This window comes from Dermacentor silvarum, chromosome 5 (genome assembly GCF_013339745.2).
Source record: "Dermacentor silvarum isolate Dsil-2018 chromosome 5, BIME_Dsil_1.4, whole genome shotgun sequence".
Lineage (NCBI taxonomy): Eukaryota > Metazoa > Arthropoda > Arachnida > Ixodida > Ixodidae > Dermacentor > Dermacentor silvarum.
Window position 1 is genome coordinate 136,927,126 of NC_051158.1, and position 26,608 is coordinate 136,953,733.

Here is a 26,608-nt window from a genome sequence, read left to right on the forward strand (position 1 = left end):
ACGTAAGGATATTTGAGTGACAGTCAATTTTTTTCGCGTATGGGCCACCACAGGGCTATCGCTTTAAACCCCACCGCGCCTCAACCCGCCATATCAATCTTCAGAGTAAACCTTCTCTGTAATAGCGTTCATGATCCAATGTTAAAACCCGCCGAGTTTGGCTATGTCATAGTGCACAGCTATCACTTTCAAAACAACCATCTTGTGAATCTTCGGCGCCAACGTCCGTCACATCCAATTACCCTCTCGTTGCAACGAGAGGTACCTAGAGTATACGCCACCAGAGTGCAATTAGCGCATGAGTTCTCGCTGCGCTGCAATCAGCAGTTAAAAAATCACCCCATGCATTTTGAACGTGTCTACAAAAGCGTCCCAGGAAAAAAATCCAGGCATTGAAATTATTCGAGACACCACATATAGCGTGAGATGGTTGTCAGGATTAAGTGCCTCAAGTGAAATTCGCGAAAAGTGAGGCTTTGCTCAGCAATCGATTTTTAAAAAATGCTTTCCATAGAGTTTCGCTGATCACATCGCCCCGGGTTGGCTTTGCCGCAGTAGTTGATGTCCCATGTTTCCGGACTTGAGTTCTTTCAGTGGTCATTGATTCCACCGAGGAAAGTTCCAGCCATTTGGAATGCGAATTCACGACCAGCAGAAAAACTGTCCCCTTCAAGGGACCCACAAAGTCGATGTGCAAATGCAGCCAGGGCTTCTTGGTGAACTCCTATGGGCACACCGGTGCCTTACTGGGGGCTTGCCGAGTTCCTTGGCATACTTGGCAGTCAGCTACCATGCGTTTGATGTGACTCTCGATGCCCGGTCACCACACTGTGCTGCGTGCAAGAGCTTTCATCCGTACTATCCCGGGTGTGTCAGGTGTCCAGGACTTGGGCCTGCGCGGAACCTGGAAACGCAACGCGAAATCCTCACAACACACGGTTTCTGTAGGTGGACAGTTGGTTCCTCCTGCCCACAAAGAGGCGGAATTCCTCTAGCAGCTTCCCAGAAGGCGGAACTTGCAAAATCCAGCGGCGCACACGCGACAGAACTGGGTCAGACCGCATTAATGCTTTGATCTTGGTCGAATCAAGAGGAACCTCCGGCCCTGCCGCAAGCAGCACGATGTCTCCCAATGCCGGCTCGTACTCATCTTTGACAGGAAGTGGAAGACGAATGAAAACGTCGGCATGTGACAGCTTGGAGCCTGGTACGTACAACAGTTCGTAGTTGTATGCAGAAAGTTTCAGACTCCAACGCAACATTCGAGGTGACAATACGGCAGGAACCAGCCTGGCCTGGTGCAAGAGGCCCAGCAACGGCTTATGGTTTGTCAAGAGTTAAAACTTCTGACCCAAAATGTACTGGTAGAATTTCTGAACACGTAATAGCAAAGCCTGAGCCTCCATGTCTATCAACTCATAGTCACGCTCTGCTTTTGACAAAGTTCTCGAGGCGAAGACCACTGGTCTTTTCACGCCACCTTCTCCCACTTGGCTCAGTACAGCACCCTCCCGCAGGGAGACGTGTCTCAGGCGAGCCTTATAGGACGTGCCACATCAAAGTGTTCTAGGATGGCTGATGATTCCAGCAGGCTCTTGGCACTGTGGTCTGCCTTTACTTCAGTCTTTGTCCAACTCCATGCCTTGTCCTTGTCCAGGAGGTGCTGAAGTGACTCCAACGCATGTGAAGTTCCTTTCAGGAAACGGCCACAAAAATTTAAGGCTCCCAAGAACGACTGTAGCTCCTTCTTGTTCATTTGTTCCAGAGCTTGCTTGATGGATTACACCTTTTCACTGCCAAATTTCTAAGGTATCCCGTGTCATGTTAGCCATGATGATTTTGCGGGGGATATATTGGTGCGGAAGGGTGCCCCGTCGTGTCCATCTGTTGTGGCGGACTAGCTTTGTTTTTAATTTAATTTTGATTAAACACCGAACACAGAAAAATATTATTTTTGGATTCTATGCCATTTTACCATCAGCCCTCCACAATTGGTCAAAAGTTTTAGGGCTGCGCCAGTTTCGCCTGTCTTTCACCTGACGTCCAAAAACCGTGAAAAATTACGGCTTCAAAGTGGCGTGTACGCATTAAAGATGCATTATTACGCCGATCAAAACTCAATTTTCTTCTTAATAGCCGGACACTGCCCCGTTCCGACATAAATAGAAGGTGGATACCCGTCGATCGTTCTGGCACTGGCTAGTCGGAGCTTCCGAGGAGAATGAACTTATGTGCTTATATTAAAAAAATTGCGTGGCATTATATGGTTTTCGAGCCCTTTGGGCATGTAAACGACAACGCTATGTCAAATTTTCTTCACTGAGGATTTGTTTTAGCTGCATTGTTACCTTTCCGTAGCACGCCGGCGCGATTTTCTAGCAGACACCGAAAGCTAAGTAACAAGACGCAGGGCAAACAAAGACGCCGGCAACACCCTACTCATCAGGTTATCTTCTTTGACTGCGCTAACCCGGCGCCACCTCCCCGCCTCCACTTTTGCGTATTCCTCGCCCTTGGTCAGTCAATCAGATAAGAAATATATGTCAAGTTAGGCATTGCTATTCCTTTTCAAAGGAAACAGCGACCTCCTATAACATAGGAGGGCGTTTCATTAGCCTTCTCAAACAACGCTGCGAGTCACCGCCCGATGATTGCGTTGGCGGTTACGTAAATTTGACATCAGGAGATTGGAGCGAAAACAGATTGGAATAGTTTTACCTTATAGGGTGCCAGTCGTTGGCCCGCCTAGACTTTGTACCCAGCACAAATCGTTTTCAAGATCGGGGCCGCGCGGCTGCACTCAGCCACGTCATACGAAGCCGCCACCGAAGTAAAACGTCCCCCACTCTCCCTGCGGCCTTGTGCGCGATGGAAGACGGAGCGCTTTCTTCCCGCCTTCCTCCCTTGCGCGCGCGACACCGAGCCACCATTCTCTGCTCACCCTCTCACGCTTTCACTTTCACCCACACCTTACGGCGCGCGGCAAATGTGTTATCGTACTTGGACTTTATACGGAATATCACGTCGTAGACGATGGCGGAAATGTGCCTGGACTGTCCATATATTTGCTATCGCAATAAAATTATGTGGATAGAACTCAAAGGGGTAATAAATGTGTGTGAAGCTTTCTGTGCTGTTTGCTTTGACTGATGTTAGTTCGCGGTGATGTTGACGGTGAATATTTAATTTCTTCCGCATTTAGTGCAATGCGAGAGTGGTGAGTTGATGTTAAACGTTACCCTTTGTGCACCACTGCTGTTTGTCCGTGTAATACACACAATACACAGCGAAACGTGCTTGCTTAAGACAATGTTGTGCGCCATTTTTCATAATCTTCGTGATTGAGCCACCAGGCTTCTCGGCTAAATCTCGCACGCTTTCACTCGCACCCGCAAGATACGGCATCCGGCCGCGATGTTATCACACTCGGACTTTACACGGAACATCGCGGCGACAGCGAAGGCGACGCGGATGACGTCGGCGTAAATGTGCCTGGAGTGTAGATATAATTGCTATCACAATAATAATTTAAAAAAAAGATGTGTACGGGAAACAACGCCATGAACTCGAAGCTTGTTTCCCCACAGTACGACTGAGTTTGTGGAGAAACAAACCCATTGTATGTTTTCTTCGTATTTTCAAGCGTTTTGGTGCGACAGAACATAAAAGCCCGGAATCAGCTTAGTTGTGTCCGAACGACTGTCCGACCAGTGTTGCGCTACGAGGACATTTCAACGGTCACCTTACGAGAGGAAATATTCCCGACAAGGCGGGTGTCCGAGAAGTATTGTCAAGCGATGACCTAATTGCGCAGCTAAGCAATCGTGTGGCTCACAGCAGGCCCTATAACAATTGACCCGGTGTAGCTCACCGGTTGCGGTCTCACTTTCTCAAACCTTTACAACCTTACCTTGGTGTATAACGTGCGAGATTTGCGTACACTTAACACGCACGCACGATTTTAGTTATGCTTCCGAACTGAAAAAAAATCATGCAGAAAGTCCTCTGGGAGTTGCGTAAGTATGCACAAGCATTATGCCGCTTGCTAATCGCCACACAGCCCGATGTCATGATCAATGTTATGAAACTTGATTCGACCAGCATAAATCCTTATCAACCCTCATCGGACACGATCCGACCCTCGTCAACTATTATTGGTCCTTATCAACCTGGATGTCCAGCTAAGCTGTTACAAAACCACCACTACAATTGCTGAAGGAGGCATGCAATGTTTTATTCATGGTTCGGATGCTTGTTTGAACTTGTTCTTTATTGAAACGTGTGCTCTTCTGTGTATTGTATGGGTGATCTCAATGAATGTATGCGCTGTTCGCTTCACTTCGCTGAGCGCTTGTAGCCTCGGCCTTACGTGGTTATGAGCCATTGCATTCGTCTTACGTGACGAAAGGATAAATTTCGCACTTGGTAGGCATAGAAATGCTTATGCATTTAAAACTAAAACGGCATCTTTTATTAAACGAGACGAAGCTGCTGATTTTCGCTCTAACGTGGGGACTCTCTTTCCCTCTTTATTTCGTTCCGTCACGCGTACTATAGATCATGAGTTTTCCCTTTCAATTTTTTACACTGATAATATTCAAAGCTTCGCATTGTTGGCACATTGCACTGCCAAGTAAACACAAGTAACAAGTGCTCTATTTGACGATGTCCTTTTGTGTCAAAAATTTGCCTAATAGTAAATCTTCCTAAATACGTCATCTTCCTAAATACCAAATGAAACACTTTACCATGCACCGAAACTCGAGAAAAAGGGGCGCGCGCAACCGGGCTTCGCGCTTCGATACAACTCCATCAAGCCATTTTGCCCTCTCCTTTTTGCAGAATCTAACACCATCATCTTTTCTTATACGTCAGGGCACAAGTATGCATCACAACTGTACATTCGGGTCCATTTTTAACATGGTCCACAAGCTCTTTCCCGTCAATTCCACGGCGTACGAATCTTTTGCCCCTGTAGAGATGCTTCGCCGCATAGTAGTCAAACAAAAGCGCCCCAGGAAAAAAATCAGCCAGGGCAAAACTGGACCTACATATATAGAGACACCTATAGTATGTGCCACAAGAGTGCAATTGGCGGATGAGTTTTTGCTGTGCTGCAAATGACATTTTAAAAATCACCCCATGCATTTTAAACGGGTCTGCAAAAGTGCCCAGGAAAAAAATCCACCCAGCGGAATTAAACTACACTCGACATATAGCGTGAGAGCGTGGTCGAAATTAAGTGCCTCAAGTGCAAATTGCGAAAAACAAGCCATTGCTTAGCAATGGATTTTTTAAAAATGCTGCCCATAGAGTTATGCCGACCGCATTGCCCTAGGGTCGGCTTTGCCTCAGTATTCGATGTCCCAGATTGCTGGACTTGATAAAGCCAATGGCGCTTTAAGAGTGTTCCGCTCTTACTTTGATAATCATCTTTACTCATTTCTGGGCAATTTTTTCATAACAGCCCTTCCATACCTTTATATTTTGGGGGACGAACATAACTATCCTTATGCATCGTGTTGGCAGACACTAAGAGAGAAACTACGTCAGTTTATGCTGACTTTGCGGTAACTGTTGAGATATTACAGTGGCACGCACACTCTTTTCCAGAATGCAGGGAAGAAATGGGTAAGAAGGTAAGTCCGAAAACAAATTTTTATGTATGAGAACATTTGAATATTAAAAAAAAGTTTTGAAAAACTTTACCATATACGTGCGTATGTCCCCAAAAGAAGTCAGTATAAAAATTTCGATGTGTCTGTCTTTATTTTTGCATATCAACAGCTTTTCTTAAAGATTCATCAAAGTATCACGCATCGTTTTCGAAACGCATATGACAAAACTTTGTTTTCTTTCTTGTTTCTTATCCGTATTTGTGTAGCTCACGGGAGCTTCACAATAGCTTTTTTATCGCAGTGAGGCTGAACAGTACTGTTGGCGGTGTCGTCCTGGTGTTGCGACATGACTTGCCGGTGAGAATAGCTGGCGATGTAACAAAATAGAGGTGACCGTAACTGAGGTGAAGTTTAGGACCCGTTCATTGCCAACATTTGTAACAAATGGTATGTGCATCGGCCGCACTAGACACTTCGTATATTCAGAATATATACATCGGTTTACGATAACTCGAGCAACTCTTACTTCGTGGACTATCACTGCCAAACATGGCAATTGGAATAACGACAAACACTGAACGCGCCCCACTGTCTTCGACATCTCATTGAGATCGGTGCGCCTCAAAATGAGCGCCCGCTAAACACATTTTGAGTGCGGAATAGCTCCAGCGCGGTTCTAGAATAGACCTTACTTGGATGCAGTATGTAAAAACACATGGAAATAAAGAGATAACAAAATTTGTAAATCAGTCTAGGTCAAAGGTGTTCTTTTTAACATAAATATTACTGCTACTCCATGCATTATTTGCGACTGTCATGCTTTCATCAGCTTTACGCCACTATTTTTGTCCACCATCTACCATTTTGCCGTAGTGAGGATGAGCGGAATTTTTTCTCAACACCAATTTTTCTATTTTTGAAACAAGTGCGGGTTTCCTTTGTAGCTTCGGCTACAGCTTGGTGGATGACATTTTTTTTTTCATTTCACACTTTTTGTGCCACATTCAGGTTTCGCAGACCTGATTTGCCATTCGTTTTATCGATAAGCTTGAAATTGATGAATAATTTGGCCACGTCCTTAAGTTTGCTAATCTCCTGGTTATCTCCATGTGAGAGCGAGCGTCCAGCAAAGGCGTTGGCTGTGGGTTGCATCCTCGGGCCAGGAAATATTCATCGTCAGCTTGAGTATTTTTCTGTGTTAAGCTCGTAGTGTTTTCTTTGTAGCTTTGCACTGCAGTTCTGCAGGATGCCATTTTCTTTAATTTCATTAATCTTCCATCAGCTTGCAAGCTTCTGCAGAACAGATTTGCCAGATTCTCAGTGTGTCACAAATCCGCCAGCACCTAAATGTGTAACCGGCGCAAAAATTCGTATTGAAATTGTTTTCACGCTGTTACCTTGAAGTGTCATCAGTATGCATCAATAGACTCCTTACCTAGATTTTTATCGTATGGCGCCCCTCTGCATGGAGGAAATTGGTGCTGCAGATAAAGATGACATCAAGGAAGCCAGTTTACAGATATCACAAATCAGGAGAACAACTACCGTCACTCCACACGGCGAATATTTGAATCTGCTACACACGCCACGCATTGCCTACACTAAACTTGGCTCTCTGTGTCATCGTATAATCTGAAGAAAAAATGGTCTACTTTCTTACATGTGTGCCTTCACATCTCTGGCTCCTTGGCAATCACCAAACTTTGCCCGAATCTGGACCAAGCAGGCCGGATTAGGTTACATGTTCAAGAGATTGTAACTCCTGTTTATTGCAGCACTTATTTTCACAACGTTGAAGAAAGAGCGAGGAACTCCCGCTGCGAATTTCTTGTAAAACAGTATGCGCCGGATTGTTCAGTGCTCATAAGATTGTAATTCCTGCAGGCGTGTTCCTTCTGCTTTCTTTTTTTGTACACTCTACGTGTTGTGCAACATGCGCCTTAGAAAGTGCCATACGCAAAGGCCGACTGCAACCACATTTCGATTTTACCTAATTAGTTATAGAAACAGTTGTAGATACTATTGCTGTGAGTGGGGCAAAAATGCGGGACTGCTAGTTGTATAACTTTATCTATAACAATTTTTGTAGCCCCTAAGCAGACTATACTCGCCCCTCGTGGATAGCACAAGCAACGCAATTCCTAGCGTGTCGCCTACGAGCTTCTCAGCGCTTCGCTAGCACCAAGTAATCTCGAAGGTCATGCTGAATAATCACGTCGGTTCTCAACCTTCCAGGTTCTCTGTCCCCCGGAGACTAGTCATGGTGACGTTTTCTTTGGTTTGTCACTAGTTTGTTAGTTTGTCAAGATGTCACTTTTTCAAAGCTTTTCGTGACGTATGCACTCGTATTCCGGATGTAAAATAGGGAGGACGCTTAAGCTTCGCTTTTAAGAGTGGAACGCGATAGCATTCAAAGATCCCTGACTGCTTCTCGCGCTTCCCGACAACAACTTAAGCAACCGTGATGGTTACCGCGAAACACTCGCGGCGAACGCTATGCACGAAGGCGAGCTTTCTGGTAGAAACGCGGCCTGTTGCGTAGGGCGATCCCGGAGATATTGCACAGCCGCGGCGAAAAAAAAAATTTCATAATTTTCAGGTTTCTGTTTTTGTTACGTAGATTTCTTATTTCATTCTGAGAAGATTTAACATAAAAGGCATGCGCTGTTGGTGTTTTGTTTCATGACATTTGTTTGTGGATTGCCATTCTCAAAATTCCGAGGAATAGCCTTGCCAAGAATGCAAGACAAGGTATCAGCAATATTAATGATAAAATGGTGTGGCACACCTAAATATATTTGGAGGTCCTGCGTGGCTGGGGATGATTTTCTCGGCCGCGGGTGCCGACGCTGACGCCGGATATTCTGCGACACGGGGCCCTCAACGCTCTCGCGTTAATATTTAGCCTGGAAGGCGTTCTCTATCTAAACTTTGTGAAACTAGCCTCTGTACAAGTTAACGAATTTTGTTGCAGGTAATCTTTATGAGAGCGCAGATTTATTAGCTGAGGCATGTAGTACTTTGTCAGCATGCAGCTGGGCATGGCAACGCAAGCAATTATATTTATCAATCAGCACTCAACAGCCACGAGATATGTGGCGGCAGAGACAGTGCGTGTTCATGTCACACGTAATTTGACCCCGCCTGCCGACCCTCAAGAACGTCCCAAAGTCTGGTGTAGCTGTTCCAGCATATAATGCAATAATCAAGGAACACTCCTATTTCAGTGGAAGCGTTGCCCAGCCTGAATGTAGCTCCACAATTCCTCTACTCTAGCAAAATCTGATCTACTAGTGGCACCAATTTTGCAAATATGTCACCTACGCACTCGTTTTTTTTTTCTCTATAACACGATTCGCCTTGCCCTTCGTGTGCCTGTGTGATTCGAAGCCTAACAACTTCCAAGGAAATTCTTTTGCATTACGAAGCTGTGCTCTTAATGTTCTCCGGTTATGTTCATGACTAAACCGCCCACCAGCACACATAGGATCTGTGCCAAAGGGGGGGGGGGTAAATTTGTGTTTGGGGGGGGGGGGAAGCAAGCACTTTCTATGATATGCAATTTCCTTGCTGTAGCCAGAGGAATCCAACAACCAATAAAATGCGTAATAAGCATAATAATGACACCAAGGCTGATTACGATGTTTATTTCTTGAGCGTTTTACTCAAGGTAATTAAAGAGTGAATGAATAAATACGAGACAGTGATAGAGTGTTGTTGTTAATCAGGAAAGTTCGACCTCAAGCCACCTCCTGAATTGTAATGACAATGTGAACGGAGCGCTGAAGGAACACGTTGGACTGGTGGGGCTTGAAGCGCGGGGGCGGGGGGTGGGGGTTAATTACAACACCCGAACAACCCCCCCCCCCCCCCCCCCCGTCGTTGCACCACTGAAACAGCCTTTCCCAGTGGCAGATTTGCAGGGCCTGAAGCTCAAGACAAAGTGAATTCGATATAAGAGACGGACATGCGGTGTTTTGTTGAACGGGCAAACAATAAAAACTTCTCTGCACAACCTAGAACCAAGAAATGGGGCGTGTGTGCTTTGTGTCTTGATCGTACACGACATCACGGGATTGCAGATTGACAAATATGAAAGTTTGCACAAATTTAATTCTTTCACTACATATCAAAAATTTCTACAATTAGGCATTTTAAAGAAAACTTTGGAAAGGATTTCTACACCTATAAAAATCACGTGTACTCAGGAAAGTAAGTGTAATTATTATTGGAAGATATTAATAGATCGAATGCGATATTATGGTACGCTACTACCGGGCGTGCTCTTCATGGAGCAGAAATACATGAACTTGTAAACTTGTCCACTGTTGAGACAGTGTAAACATAGGTATAAATCAAAAACTACATTCACAAAAGCATTGTTCTTTTTCTTTGTAGAAGATTCGAACTTAAGTTGAGAAACTACGGTAGCAAGCAGAGTGTGCATCTTGTATTTAAACGTAAGTATTCATGCGATTTCTCAATACCATGCCTGGAATAAGGTTGTCACGAAGTAATTACATTGAAAAATGCGACAAGCCTATGAAAACGTTAGGTGTAGAATGTGCCTCGGCTTTTCTGTAGCGGAGTGTAGAACACCATTTTGACGCCAAGTTTGTCGATTTCTCGAAAGTTTTTCGATCGAAATAGCTCAGGGTTTTGCCAAGATAAGCAAACCGCCACGTATTGTCGGGCCGCGCGTGAGACCGCAGCCACGAGAGAAACGTTGCGAAACGGACCTGTCAAGTGAGCGCGCTCTTCCCGCCGGTCAGACACAAGCGAAAGACAGGTCGACCAGTCAAATCGAGCTGCGCTCAAGCTATTGTGAGCCGCCGCAGACATACCAAGATAACAGCGCGCAACATTTCGCGGCGCTGGCGACAGTCGAAGCCGGTCTAGGCCATGCTGCGGAGCGTTCTTGTTAAGCGATATGCCGGTCTGTTAAACGATATGCTTCGGGAACGTAACAGTGTTGTACATAGGATGGTGCAAGTGCACCTGGGTTTCCATTGCCGGGATTTTGGTAGTCAGCCGTTGTTCGATGACTGCAAGGTTACACCCAGGAACAATAATCAGATGACACGAGATATAATTGATGTGGCAGAAATTCTACGTCTTGAGAGAAACTGCGTCAGAGCGGCTTCGTTGGGACTATCACAAAAGACCTTAGTTATCTTAACGGGGCCTAATTTTGCGAAACATGTTACTCAAGACACACATCGATATGTGTGTCTTGAGTCCTATTAGTTAGAATTTATCTGGATATCTGGCTATTGCGAATGTACGCGTACAAGTCTGTTATGTTGATTACACATGCATATTTTAAAATGTTTTTTTCGTGTGTTGTCACATGTATGTATAAAACCATTCGACTTCCTACCATTAACTCTTTCTGTCCCGCGCCCATTGGGCATCATTACCGCTCTATCGATGGTTTGAAACGCTGCTTTAGATACCTTCCGTGTTGCTCACGGAAACACTACGCCATCGGAACTGAAAGAGGAGAAACTGTATGTTTGTTTTATAAGTAGTTCGCTTATTCCCCGCCAGGAAGTGATTTTTAAACGCGCTCGGAAGTTTCGCGATCTTCAAAGCAGAACGCAAAAATGTCCGGCTGCGGAAACGGCGCGCGCGCTTCGGGAGATCGCAGATGTCACCATTCCGCTGCCTCTGCAGCTAATCTTATAGATACATCGAATAGCAGCGAGTCAGAGGACACTGAATTTTCGTCGGACTTTGAGTCTGAAAGCGACGACGACGCAAACCAGCCCGGAACATTGGCAGCCGCAGCCCGGCACCCAAAGTGTAGTGCTTGCAGTTAAATTTTTGTAGCGGAATACCTGTGCAATGAAAAAGTTTGATCTTTTCGGTGGCAGTGCTTAATAGACGGCTATACATTTCGTATATCTTATAATTTTCGTAACATTTTTTTTTGTAGATACCAAGCGTGTCTCTAGAAACTTTGTTCAATCTTATCGCACAATCTTAATTTTAACAATTTATATCTTTTTAACGACATACATCTCGTTAATAAAACCTTTATGCGTGACAAGTGCATTAATTTGGCTTTCAGTTTATGCATAACAGTAAATATTGAGTGAAGTAGTTCTCTTAGAAAAAGCTACTGCGGTATCATACAAAAAACACCTATTTTCCACATGGTAGGGAAAGAGTTAAAACCAGTTGAAAGTTTGCGCTTGTGTCTCTCGTTTCTAGTCCTCGTTTCAAGTAGTGCGCAGATAACATTTATCATGAAAAGAAAAAAAAAAGATATGGGAAGCTCTCACGATCCAAAAAGAAAGAATCCAGTGCGTAAGCACTCCTTCCATCACGCTTACAGAAGCCGAAATCGAGTTCGCAGGACGGAATGGGTGCATTTGAACTCTGCGGTTCTGGCTATCACGTTGTCACATGACATATCAGTGTCCGCTCCCTACCTCCGCGCCCCCTTTTTCACTGTCTATATTAAAGTGTTCTTTAACAAAAAAAATAGTTGGCTGTCTGCACTTTGTCCATCCCCGTCTTTCTGCCCGTCTTCGCCATAAATTATTTGCCAGTGTAACTCAGCACAACCTAATCACAGACTTTAGAGGGGTATTGAGACACCAACTGTGAAGAGGGTGGTCGGGACTCGGCAGTACCATTCAGTGCGGATGTTTAGGTATGCTGAAATTTGTGGATGTGTAAAAAGATGGCTTGTTATGCTGAACAATGCTGAGCGATAGTTGACTTTGTGGGTCTTTAGCCAAACGCTACCCGCCGGGGTGGCTCTGTCAGCTAAGGCGTTGCGCTGCTGAGCACGAGGTCGCGGGATCGGATCCCGGCCCCGGCGGCCGCATTTCGATGGAGGCGAAATGCAGAAACGCCTGTGTGCTTGCGTTGTAGTGCACGTTAAAGAACCCCAGGTGGTCAAAATTAATCCGGAGTCCTCCACTACGGCGTGCCTCATAATCAGAACTGGTTTTGGCACATAAAACCCCAGAAAGAAGAAGAAGAAGCCAAACGCTGCCGATGCACCAGCCGTTTCTGCGCAACCGCCACTTTCGTTCAGTGTCGAAATACCCTAATGCAGTAGGCACGTGCCTATGCCAAAAGGGTTGGCTTCATGGCATGCGCTTTCTTTCTATTCATCAGCTCTTTCTTGCGGATGTTATCATTGAACTATCATCGGCGCTTTAAACAAACCGACCTTGCAGATGTCTCCAGCGAAAGCCCCGTAATTATCGCGTTGCGCTTCAGAGCTCGAGGTCGCAGATTCGTTGCCGGCAGCGGTGATCCTATTAGGATGTCAGCGAAATGCAAAAACAGTCTCGTATTTAGGTGCCAATGCCCGTTCAAAAACCACAGGTCCTTAAAATTATTCCAAGGTCCCCACTGCAGCGTGCCTCGTGTGATATCGGATTCTGGTGCAGGCACGTGAACGTAACTTTTTTTGAACGAACCAACACCTTTCAGAATAATTTTGAGGCTTGTTAATCACATGACAGGACATCAGCCACATTGACGTCCGCTGGCGGGCTTCGCCTAGTCTTTGTAGGCACGAGATACGTTCTTCAGAAAGGAACATGAAGGGAAAGCATTGTGCACACAGTGCATTTTGAACGTCCTAAATTAGGTGGTAAGTGTGCCATGGTGATAGTAAAACAAGAACAGCCGCTATGCTACGCCAATAAGTTTGGGGGCAATATTCGTTTGGTAACAATTCTTTAGTCTGACGAGCCACAAAAAACTGCTTTCTATCTTCTTGCCTAAATGTTGATGGTTGTTGGCAAACGTGAACAGCATGAATTATATTTGGAAGATAGAAAGGCGTTAGGGCGTTGGTGTATTGAACAAAAGAAATTTAAATGTGACAAGTAAAATTCAAATGAAGTAGGTCTTACGGTATATGCCAAGAATACATATCTATGACCGTGACTACAGAATACGTGATCTGTTCCAAGCCGGACCAAAACACCATGAAATGATGACAGTGACATATACACAGTAAGTTCACATGCAGCGCCGATCAGCAAACATGTTTTTGTGTCGAAGCAATCGCTTTCCGTTTCTCAGATTTTCCCCACTAGTGCAACATCAGCAGGACCTTCCCCTGTATGAAATAGTTGCTGAGCAAAATGTTGCATGCACAGTTCGTCACTACAGTCAATAGCAGTTCCAACGTGTGGTTGCTTTCACAAGCGGACCGTTTTTCCAAGACTGGAAAGGAATTCCTTCTTTGCTCTACAAAAGTTTCATTCGACATAAACCCTTTAGAATAGGCAACCATTTGTTGGCGACAACCTCTCTAACAACAGCTTCAGCTTGTGACAGCAAAGGAAGGCTGTGACATCATCACTGTGACGACAAATAAAGACGAGAGTTTTAACGATTTTCAGAAGGGTAGGTTTAAAGTTGCAAACCCCGATAAAGTGCCGCATGATTGCTGGCCAACGTTTACATAGGAGGACCTTATTAAAAGTGACCATACCATGCTCGGCAGGTTAGTTTTACCAGCTTAGTAGGGTGACGTCACGTGCAGTCGTTGTCGGCGGTGGCTGGCTATAAAGGAGGAGTCTGAAAAGAAAAATGAGCGCCGCCATTTGACGTCTCTAGGCGTGGTTTCTAAAACGAAGGGACAAGAGCAGAAAAGTAAGAAGGTGGCAGGAGAAGAAAATAAAAAGACTGAGGTGGTTGCTGTGGTAGCGACAGGTTAGGAAGATTTCAGAGAACTGAACAGAAACCGTTGGTATCGTATATAGGTAGCGTGTATTTGTGATTTTAGAAGAGCAGGTCAGTGTGCGAGTAACAAAATGACTCGAGTAGAAAGAATGACTTGTAACCAAGCAGCAGTGTGACAGGTAACGTGGAAGGTATTAAGATGCCAACCTGGAATCTGGGGGCAAGGGACCTGGGGATAGTTGGAAGGAAGCGGCTTGGTCTTTCAAGAGACGTTAGCCTGAGTAGTTCGGCGTAGGCGTCGTCGCGGAGGCATACAGAAATGGCACCATCCTGTGTGGTGGAGGCACTGAAAAAGATATTCGGGCGTCTGGGACTTTGGAAAGTGTCAGTGATGGTGGTCTAAAAAAAGAAAACGAGGATATAAAAGGCAGAAGATATACGAGTGAAACAGCAGAAGTGGGTGGGGGCAGGTGTGTATGGCAAAAGGGCACCATGGTTGATATAGGCGCAGAAGCACGGAAAAGAAAACATTAAATTGAGTGATAGGGGAGCGGTAGGAAAGAGCTCAAAACTAAGGAATAGGTGAGCTTCAGAATTATTAAGCTCACCTAGTCCTCATTTTCCAGCTCTTCCCTGCCGTTGTCCCATCGTATTAGAAGCCATGGCTACAGACGTCAAACGACAGCGTCCATTTATGTTTAGTCTCTTTCTTTACAGCCAGCCACCGCCGACAGCGACCGCACGAGACGTCACACTACTAACCTGTTAAAGTAACCTGCCGAGGATGACGAGGCCGCCTTTGATGAAGACAGTTCTTTCTACCGAAAATTTCGCCAGCCTTTATGAGGCTTCTTATCCCTGTGTGTAAATGTTATACCGCACTGTGCTACTCCATCTGCCGGCTCCGTTATTGAGGAGGATGTGATGCAGTTCCTGGCTAAGCCCTACCACTTATTCGGAAATGCACCACGCTCACGTACTCTCGCCGCGCAGGCGTACTCGGGAAAGTTGGTGCCGGTGTGATGATGCAACACGCTTCCCTCTTTCGGTTAAATATTGTTACGGGAAGGAAGAAGAGTACTAGTATTTATAGATGGGTTTTAATGGCTGTGTAGAGAAGCGAAAACCAGAATATTCTTCGTCGTCCCCCAGTGCACCAACAATGTCCTTTTCTTTCCACATTACATACTGTGACATTACCCCCGTCGGAAGAAGCACCTTACCGGTGCGACTCATTGGTTCTAGAAAGGAACGGTTTGAGGCGGCTGACGTGGATGATGCCAGATAGAGGTGAAGGCACGGTAGCATCCAGTGGAGACACTTCATATGTGATAGGCGTCACCTGGCGGGGGATGCGATGAGGCCGTTGTATCGCGAGAGGAGTTCCTCCGAAAGACCGACACGTCGAGATGGAGACCAAACTAGCACAAGAGCACGCGGTTTATATTCGACGTCGTGGTGGCGCTGATCGTAACGGCACTTCTGGCGTGTCTGTGAAGCAGAGACGAAGACGGGCAATCTGGCGTGCTTGGGTCGTTGTGCTTATGACATCACGAGCGTACTCTGTCGCCGAGTCGAGTGTGGTCGAAAGAAGAGTCTCGAAAGGCAAGGTCGGTTCACGGCCGTATAGAAGGTAGAAGGGCGAATAGCCAGCTGTGTTGTGGCGCGAGGAATCGTACGCAAACGTGACAAATGGCACAGCAGTGTCCCCAGCCACGATGATCGGCAGAAACATACATCGTGAGCATGTCAGTTGTCTGGTTCAGGCGTTCAGGAAGACCGTTAGTTTGACGATGATAGGCTGTAGTAAGCTTGTATTTAGTAGCACAGGATCGAAGTAAGTCGTCGATGACGTTGTCAAGAAAGTATCATCCGCAATCGGTGAGAAGTTGATGAGGTGCGCCGTGGTGTAAGATAACGTCGTGGAGCAAGAAGTCAGCGACGTCTGTAGCGCAACTGGTGGGAAGGGCTCTAGTAGCGACGGAAATTTACTTATTTCCGTCAATTGATCATTCAATCCATCAATCTTTTATTTTCTCTGAAATAAAGAAGAAAACAGGACTAAAAGCTCGCAAGCTTGACAGAGGTCCTGCCCCGCTTTCAACTTAGAAGTACAGCAGACCAACGACAAAGGGTACTTTTTCATAAAAAACAAAAAAAAAACAAAAAAAAGACACTAGGAAAGAAACGGCGCTATTCATTACGCTACAAAAAAAATTGCAACAACGCTATGGTAAAGAAAGAAACATTTTATAAATACATGCGGTATCTTCACATAAATTTGCTCAGAAAAAAAATGTTTAGGGAATGGTCCGAGAAGTTCAAGGCCAACGCGAAAAGAGGGTCGTGCATCCAGAGGCTGCAGCAGACCTGCAGGATCTACAGCTGGTCATTTTCGGCGTTGACACAACTCACACGCGGCGACATAGCGACGAACGCAGCGGTTCAGAACGGGCGAGAAAAATCGTCGCCGAATTTGGTCATAGGTTCGAGAGACGCCAAGGTGTCTAGCGATTGGAACGTCGTGCAGTTGCTAGAGTCCAGTCTGCTGAAGATGAGACGGAATGACGATTAGTAACTCAGGCCCGTCTGGGTGCATGTTGCGGCGATACAGGGTGTCATTTTGTAGCACGAACATGTGCAGGTATAGGTCAGACGGGTCAGAGAGCAGGCGTTCGATAAGCTGCCGTAACGATTAATCTGGTCGTTGTTCATCCCCAATGTCTTTCAAGGCGGAAAGCGAGAGAACGCAGATCGGTGCGACATCCACTAAATCGTTCGGTGCATCGACGGGGTGACAAGACAGGCAGTCGGTGTCCAGATGTAAACGACCCGACTTGTAGACTACAGTGTATGTGTATTCCTGAAGGCGTAGGGCCCAGCGACCGAGGTATCCGGTAGGATCCTTGAGGGGAGAAGGCCAACAAAGGGCGTGGTGATCGGTTGTAACCATAAATGGTCGACCATATATGTAGGGTCGAAACTTGTCCGCAGCCCAAATGAGGGCGAGACATTCTCGCTCGGTGATCGAATAATTGCGCTAGGATGGGGACAGGACGCGGCTGGCGCAGGCGATAACGCGGTTGTGCCCACGTTGGCACTGGGCTAAAATTCCTCCGATGCCGTATCCACTGGCGTCAGTGCGAATTTCTGTCTGAGCGGAGGCATCAAAATGGGCTAGAACAGGAGGTGTGGTGAGTAGCGTGATTAGGCGCGAGAAAGAAGTCGCTTGTTCAGAGCCCCAACAGAAAAGAACGTCCTTCTTGAGGTCATTCAGGGGACGAGCAGCATGCGCGAAATTTTTCACCAACCGGCGGAAGTAGGAGCGAAGACTGATAAAATTGCAACCATCTTTGACTTTTGACCCTTCGACTTTTACAATCTCGTGCGTATCCTAACCTTGCGGTTCTTCATGCTATATACCCTGAAAGGTATCCCAGTGCGGACTGCCCTGCCTGTGGACTAACGGCAACATTTAACCATGTGTTGTGCGAGTGTGAAGCCATCGGCTTCGCCTTCAGCGAGGATAGGTGGGCTGCGCTTTTGGGCAGCCCCGAACTCAACGACCAAACCCTGGCCGTCCAGAGTGCCGGCGATCGGGCCGTCAAGCTCGGCTTGCCGGTCCCTACGTGGGACTACGTGGCGCGGGGTGTCCCCTGCGTCTTCTCTGGACCTCAATAAAGTTATTTCACTCAATCACTCATCTTTGGCAGAGGTTGGCACAAGAAAATTATGCACGGCACGAACTTTAGCGGGGTGGGGGCGAATGCCTGACGAATCGACGAGATGTCCGAGCAGGGTTATTGGGTGGTGACCGAAGTGGCACTTGGACGAGTTGAGCAGCAGGCCACCGGCGCGCAAAAAAAAACAACAGATGAAAGTCCTTCAAGATGTGCCGCAAAAGTTGGAGAGAATACGTTGACGTCATCCAAGTAGCACAAACAGATGGACCATTTCAAGCCACGCAAGAGCATGTCCATCATACTGTTACGTGTGGAAAGACACACGTAACAGACACACGGTTGCAGGGTTCAAAGGTCGCCGGGGCATTGCACAAGCGGAAAGGCGTTACCCTAAACTCATAGAGGCCGTCAGGTGTAACGCATGCGGTGTTCTCGCGGTCCATTTCATCCACGGCAATTTGCCAATGTCCGGAGTGAAGGTCTATTGATAGAAATAAGTGGCACCGTGGAGACAATCCAGAGCATCATTGATCCATGGAAGCGGGTAGACATCTTTCTTGGTGATCTGGTTTAGATGACGATAGTCCACTCAGAATCGCCAGCTGTTGTCCTTCTTTTTGACGAGTAATACAGGGAAGCCCATGGGCTAGAAAAGTGTTCAATAATCCTTTCGCCAAGCATTTTGTCAACTTCGCTCTAGATAACTTGTCGCTCAGAGGGCGACACCCGGTACGGGCGTCGGCGAACAGGTGCTGCACTGCCGGTATTTATACAATGCTTCACAACCGTAGTTTGACCCCGAGAACTATCGTTCAGGTCGAAAATGTCGGCGTAATCCTCGAAGAGGTCACAAAGCTCTGCAGTGGATTGGGGGTCGAGGTCCGACGCAATCATCCTTGCAATGTCGTCGGGCGGGGCAGGGGCAGAAGGTGCAGAACGAGCACTGGTTGAAGATGGCGGAACAGCTAGAGCTGAAATATGGCACTCGCGGGACAGTGATAACGTGGCAAGCGACATTCCTCGTAAAAGTACCCGAGGGCAATGGCCGAAATTTAGGATGGGAAGACAGGTCTGATTTACCGCTACAGAAATGACGGTGTGTGGGAAGGGGATATTGTTGGAAAGAAGGACTGAAGTCGCGGGAGTGAGGACATAGTCTCCGTCAGGAACAGGTGGACAGGTGAAAACAGTAATGTAGGTTGCTGCTTGATGGGGGAGAAGACGAATAAATATGACGCCAAAAATACGGCTGTTGACGTTGTCTTGTGCTTTTCCGAAAACGCAATGGCCTTGGTGCCACTGCGTTGTCCAAGCCTGGGTGGCTGAGGTCATGGTATTCAGTAACAGTTGCTTCCATCGTGCCGCTAATAGAAACTTCGGCTTGTGAACTTCTTGGTTCATGCTGTGTGTTCAACAAAGAGATCTTGGCAGGTTCGGTTGCGTCACGGTGTGGCGTCGGTAGGCTGAGGAACTGGACGGGGACGGCGTCTGCCTATATTTGGAGAGCAAGCAGCCCATGGTGACGAGCCACCTGAACAAGTCGAAGCACTGCAAAAGGAAATGTTGCCTCTACGAGGTGGTCTGAATCGACAAAACGTTGTTGATTGTCCATGTTCACCGTAAAAGTCATAGGTGGTTCAGGAGCTCCCAGCGACTGCTGAATTTCTTTTCGGACGATGTCAGAGATCGAGGTCACTTGAGGCTAGAAAGCCGGCAACATTTTCTTGTTACACTTGCCTTGATGGTCTCTTGGAGGTCGTCGGAGGCTTGTGCTTGGACTTCCGACTTTGGGGTAAGCACTTGGTGATTGTAGTGCCTAGATCGCACTTTTAGCGTTATTTTGATGGTCGTGGACCCGTAAGAAATTTTGCGATGATCTTGGTCGGGTTGCCGATCAGTCCGGCGAAGAGTTCTCGCTTTACATTCTTCATAACAAAGCGAACTCTCTTCAAAATTAATAAAAATTTTACCCAAAACTTGCTATGACTGGAATCACCTGCCCAGACAGATTCCGCGAAGAACTTGGCAGGTCTGTTTGGTGTCTTTCTACAGCAAAGCTGTCTTTGGCTAGGGTTATGTACATTTTTCGCGTCCGTCAACCATTCTGCGTGTGCAAAAAGTCACCCCCCGAATCTGATGCGAAAACACTTGCAAAATTCTATGCAAAAGATCATACGTCTCATCACATGGATATGCATTTTCAGTAGAATTGTTATTATTAGTCACCATTGTTAACATTAGTAGACTCCCAGGTAGATAAGGGTTTCTCAAAGATTTGCCCTGTGCGACCCGCGTCAGCCATTTGTACGCTCACACCGCTCTGATTTTGGTGCAGCTCGAAGCGCTTGCGTGCCTAGTTTTCTTCCGCTCTCTCAGCATGGGGGTCCCGTCGCGCGTGTCTAGTTTCCTACGGCTCCCAAAGATGGCGGTTGTCTTCCACGCGAATGTATGCCACCGATCAAGACTGCCGACGAAATGAAATGGAGTGTGCGTGTGTCCTTCTTCGGTATTACCGCCATCACCGCTCAAGAGAAATTAAATTTGCTCATAACTTTGATCGCAATTCTATGTTACCTCTATGTCGTGTACTAAACTGCTTCGCTTCACAGCAAACCTTCATAGCAGTGGAATGGTGCGTGACTTTTTTTTGTTTTTACATTTATTTTTCTTCCATTGGTATTTCACTATTTTGCCCGTGTATGCGTGCATATCGCAATGACCTGTGTGTCACTATCTTTGCAATTCCATGTACCTTATGACTACATGCTATCATCTATCACTCTCAATTTTTTTACGCTTTTTTTAATTTTTGTTTTAAGTAAAATGCTCCTTGTCAAATTTGTAAATGTTCTTTCTGTGCTCCTCACCTCTGCATTGCTCTAACGTCTTGAGGGTGCTCTAAATAAATAAATAATACAATTTTTAAATAAATAATGGCTCCATCGTCCCAACCTTCAAGCACAACTCCTTCCTCAGTAGACATTACTAGATAAGTGCCACACTTGGCTTACTCAGCGTGCGTGACATTTGATGAAAATCAAAACTATAGTCTTCGAAAAACCAAGGATGTACTTTTTAAGGCATTTCAAGGGGATCAATAATCATCTTAAATAACGTTACGTCTCGTTATATGCTCTAATTATCCACACCCATAGTTTCAGGATGAACAAATCATAACAACGGAAACAAGTTGCATAAAAGGTGAATTTCTTACAGGCCATCAGCCGTCAACATTGCAAACCGATTTTCCGCGCACCTACTGCACCGCTGACTGCCTAATTATGGGTTACATCCATCCATTTCAGGAAGGTGAGTGCGAAATAGGCAAGTCTGCCATAACACTATCACATTGCTGTGTACGATTATTTGAACGGATGCCTCTTGTTTCGTATCAATAATATATGTCGAAATAGGCTAAAATGTTCACCTATTTAAAGGGCATATTCAAGTCTGCGAAGCTAACTATGCAAATACTTAGGTGTCTACGACGCGCTGTTTCGGATATCTGTACACTCGGGGTTCAGGGGAGACCAAAAGGTGTTCAGATGCCATGAAGCGCCTAATAGCGTCTAATAAATTGAAGCCTTCTTTGTGAACCATCTGTGACTTTGCTTAGCGTGGCTCTGTTGTATTGACGACTAGCTCTGGCTCAAGGACCATACACATGTTACAAGTTGGTTTAGATGAACAACCGAATTTATTAAGTGTACAAATGAGGCGGTCGCAGACTCTATTCTACGAAATCACTGAATAAAAGAACAAACTCTACACAAATATGCTCACGCCTAAGAACTGTGCGAAAAACGCTACCTAAATAGTACCGCTGCAGAAATGTATGCCAAGAACCTAATTCTTTCATAAAGTGAGCCTTTACCTGGCATTGCAGAGTTACAGAACCATCTGACTTTTTACGTCATAAATGTGGAATTACATTAGAGAAGAAATTCTGCAGAACCAATGAGCATGTTGTAGTTTATGTGAAGCGTAGCCTTAGTAAAGATCGTTTACTTTCTTCATATGGAACGTTTAATCTCACGGAATATGTATGGTTATGCAACACTCGGGTCACAACATTATTGTGATGCAATGTTTATGCTCTGCATCCTTCAAAAACGATGCCGCAGTGCAAACTCAAATCAGGCAGTATGCGCATTGTTACGCAGCCATGCCACAACGTCGAATGCGATGTATGATGCTTTCCGAGAGAAGGATGCGGATGGCACGTGTATGCACAAAAACAGTTTTTAGTTTTTATAAGTTATTACAATTAGCACGAGTTATGTCGTAGGCTCGGTTTGAGTGGTTGAATGGACGGATGCAAAACTTTATTGAAAGTCCTGAGGTACGCAACTCAGCGCGCTACGGGCCACTCCCACGTTGGAAAGTCAGGCGATGCCCGAGTGCCACATCGTGGGCCCTCTGGACAGCCCATAGTTGCGCCCCACCATCGGGGATCTTGATAGCAAAGAGCCACTTGTCTTCATTGATTTGTCTCGTGCCTCGCAACGAGGGGCAACGCCAGAGCATATGGTCTAGGCTAGCGAAGTCATTTCAGTGCCTGCAAGACCTACTGGCATAAGTGTCCGGATAAAGCTTGTGGAATAAAGCTGGGCTGAGATACGAGCCTGTTTGGAATAATCTGAGGGTCAAATAAATTTTATGTGTAATTGTCAAATGACCCATTTAGGGAAATGCAGCTCCACTAACGTGAAACGTGGAGAGGTGCGAAGCATGCAGTGATGCACCGCTAATGGGTTCATACTGCCCAGAAATGGCTCATAACCCCGTAAACGCGGCCTCCCCATTAGGACGACGGAAGAGAAGTCAAATTATACGCTGGAATAATGAGCGGCAACGCAGTCAGCTGTGGAAGACGACGACGACGACGACGAACGTATGGGCAGTGACATGAGCACGTGCCGAGCGCGAGCACGAGCCGCTTGCTTCGACGACGACAGGAGACGCCGACAGCCCGAGCGCGTTAGGTGCGATCTGTGGCACGAGGGCGTACCGAGCGCGAGCACGAGCCGCTTGCTTACCGTGGCGACGTCGACAGGAGACGCTGGCAGACCGAGCGAACGCATAAGGTGCTTCGCACCTAAAATGTCACGTATTCAGCAAAACGTAGAGATTTTGTTCTTGTGTACAGTGGTACATGCACAATCTGGAATATTGGACAAGAACGCGGACACCGCCAGTGGCACATACCTGATATTTATATCAAAGAAAAAATAAATGAACGAATCTATGACGTATAGCTCACATATCTATAACCAGTCCTATGTGCTTCAGAGATATCTGTGGTACAGTATTATATGTTTAGGCTTGATGTAGGAATCGTACATAGTGGGGAAAGCCCATTCTGGAGGATTAGCCAAGAACAGACATACATTCAGTGGAAAATACTGAATGGCTAAATCAAACAAGATAAAGGAAGTCAAAGAATTCGTTAAATATATTTCACCATTCAAATAACACATTCGTATGCTTTATAGAATCCTGTGAGCCTGCATTATATGTTCATGTATAATGTAAGAAGTAATTTAAATCAGTTAACAGGTGCGCACACTTGGTCAGCCATACAACGGTGATATGAGCCAGCTCGCTGGAACATTCATTCGGCGGACATATGTACCTCCGTATATATATCTACAAATGCATATGATACCTTGTACTCTGAAACATCAAGTGTACCTATTTAAATGGTGGATCTTATTGGACATTTCATGGCCCCCTCATGTGTGGTAGGGATTTCCTTTAGGACGATTGTTATTATTTTATGCCTAGACTCTTTACTATGTGCAGGAGCTTCAGGCTTAAGCGTGACGAGTTTTCCTCTAACTACATCAGCCTAATACATCAGCCAATGCAGACAGCATGCCTGTTTTTTTTTTCGTGACTCCTACACTTTCTAGAACTTAATAACTTTTAACGATTATTAAGGATATCCGGCGTGATCCAAGGGGCCGCTTTGCGGTTTGGTGTCTCCTGATACAATCTCAGGTGAAGTCTCTTTTGCTGACAGAGTGAATGTTCTTGGTGTCTCAGCCAGCCGGCGTATCACTTCACGTGTGGAATGAGGGTCTTCGGAGTACTAAAAGAACTTTTCGGCATATAACGGAATAAAACAGCCTAAGTACAAAAGCTTTTTCTGGCTAAAACTTATGCTGTCGTATATTGAAAATTTACTGTTGCGTTGCCTTCATTACCGGTGAATCCTGCTCTCCGCGGTGGGTTAGTTAGCTTAGGCGTTGCACTGCTGAGCACGAGGTCGCGGGATCGAATCCCAGCCGTGGTGGCCGCATTTCGATGGAGGCGAAACGCGAAAACGCCCGTGTGCTTGCTTTGTTGTGCACGTTGTAGGAAAAGACTACTGAAAATCCCGCTTCGCAATATTGGCGTAGATTTATCGGAACCTGTAATTCTATCGTTTGGAGCCTCTATTATTGGGTTCAGCCGCAGAAATGCTTTCTTGGCAATCCAAAATTATCTCATAGAATCAAATCGATTACCATGCTAAACTTATTGTCACCTTTCCCACCAAAGTTTTCTTTTATTCATTTTTTAAACCTATTATTATTTAGTTTTTTTTCTTCTTCTCGTCTCACAAAATCTTCGTTTCTAAACTCCAGTATTCTATTTGTTAATTCCCTTGTATTTATGCACCAAATATAACCACCCGATTCATGGCCAATCCCCCACTGTGGGTATGCGCCACAACCTCTCAGGTCAACAACTACAACAACCATCTTGGCTACTGTGTCTCTCCCATACTGTAAATACAGTGTCAATAGTCCCGCCTTGTGTCGTTTTACGTAACAATATTATCGCCATTTCAGCACGTATAACGCACCTTTAATTTTCATGATTATATGTTAACGCTGAGCACAAAACGCGCGCAGCAGTATTGCAAGTTTTCCTAATGTTATTGCTGGTTCTATCTGTTTCATATGTTGTCTCCCGAGTTTTCATTTTACACACATGACGCGTGTAGTGTGCACATTCTAGAATTTTTGCGAACACCAGCGATCACGCGTGAGTTTCACTGAGCTGTGTAGTAATAGCCGACACGTCTGATACAAAGATCAAATTATGTACGATTGACGCATATGTCTGTAACTACCATTTTGCCAAAGTGCAACTTGTTTTAGTAGGTACAGTTTCGCCCAACAAATAGTTTTGTGGCTCGCTGTTGTGCCTCGGTGTCATTCTTCAACGTCGGAAGGTTACAATATCTACATTGGATGTCGGCATTTTCTTGGCTCTTGTAAACTGAATATTCGTTCGTGGAATTTTTTTCTCTAAAGCTCTCCATGCGCTCATTGTGAACTTTTTGCTCCAGACACCCATTACCCTAAGTTCACCGATATGCGAGTACTGAACCTTAGAGTAGTGTGCTTGAAAACCTTTTTTTTCTTTTCTTTTTTTGCAGAACATAAAATGCCATGTATGGTATGGTCCTGGGAAAGAAATATAACAAAACTATCTTTGCAGTGCACTTTTATAATTAAACTCTACTGTATGCCCCTGATTCATGGGATTCTACAAGGTCATGACTTATGCCTTTAAGCTCGCTTCGCTTAAATAAATATGCTGTCCGTGTGACCTCAACATGTATGCTGTTGCACTAAGTTTTTTTTAATAAATAGCGGTAGTCCCCTGACAAAAGTGTAAAAGCATTTAATCAACCATACTTGAACAAAAACGCAGAGTGCTTACTGCAAAAAGCTTAGCTAGGGCGAACGTGGACACCTAATACATTTCCAGCGCTCCATCGAAAAAAAGAAGAACTGGCCAAGCACCGAGTGCGATATCAAGGTTTAGACTTGCGCTTAAATTTCTTGAACGTTCTTCTGAGTATACGCAAGTCCGAATAATGCGGACGCGATAGACACGGGTGCGACAAAATTCCAGGCACCCTTAAAAGGTTTGCCACACTATGTAGAGCCTGTAACGACATATTACAGGCTCCATTACGCTGTCAGTAAGGAGCCACGCCAGTACAATTATATCACTTTCAGGTTTGAACTCTGATGTTGTTTGGCACTTTTAATAATCATTAGACTCGGAAGATTTAGGTCAATAAGCATGCGATGTGTGTATTATGATTGATGGCGTTTGTCTGCGGGCGGCCACCTTCAATATTCGGAGAAATAATTTAGTAAAGAATGTAAGAACTGGTATTAGCAATTTTAGCGATAGAGTAGTGTAGCAATGTTACCCGCACAGGCAGCACGGTATATGGCATAGCATATACCATATATATACCTAAATATGCGCGGTACCTTACGCACACGCCTACGCCGACGGCAAACATTTCCTTGGACTGTCCATTTATTTGCTACCGCGATAAAAGAAACATCGTATAAGAGCAGAGAAATGACAATGCCTTGTCGTCCTGCCGTCTTCGTTTTTTACGGTGTACTTCTTTTTCTTTAATCAGCAGCAACATTCGCACATATTTCACACATAAACATGAGCAGTGAAGCTCCGGTGATTTCTCACTTCTCACTCGAACAAAAGAAGATAACTAGAGGCATCTACATATAACTATCAGCCGGTATCCCTTCAACGAGCTACTTGAATTGCGCCAGGGGCGGATCTAGGTTCCTACGTTAAGGGGGGGGGGGTCGGCTGGTGGAGGGT

The 26,608-nt window shown here is 45.6% G+C and overlaps 1 protein-coding gene across 1 annotated transcript in view; it reads left to right on the plus strand.

Moving 5' to 3' along the window:
* The window catches only part of LOC125946027 (uncharacterized), an 88,301-nt gene extending 62,734 nt beyond the window's left edge, over positions 1-25,567 (plus strand). Inside the window, exons 5-8 of the mRNA XM_049668501.1 lie at positions 5,614-5,639; positions 10,017-10,078; positions 21,179-21,271; positions 25,395-25,567. Of these exons, the coding sequence (XP_049524458.1) occupies positions 5,614-5,639; positions 10,017-10,078; positions 21,179-21,271; positions 25,395-25,531 (318 nt within the window). The 3' untranslated portion in view covers positions 25,532-25,567. The remainder of the gene's footprint in view (positions 1-5,613; positions 5,640-10,016; positions 10,079-21,178; positions 21,272-25,394) is intronic.
* Positions 25,568-26,608: the final 1,041 nt, after the last annotated feature.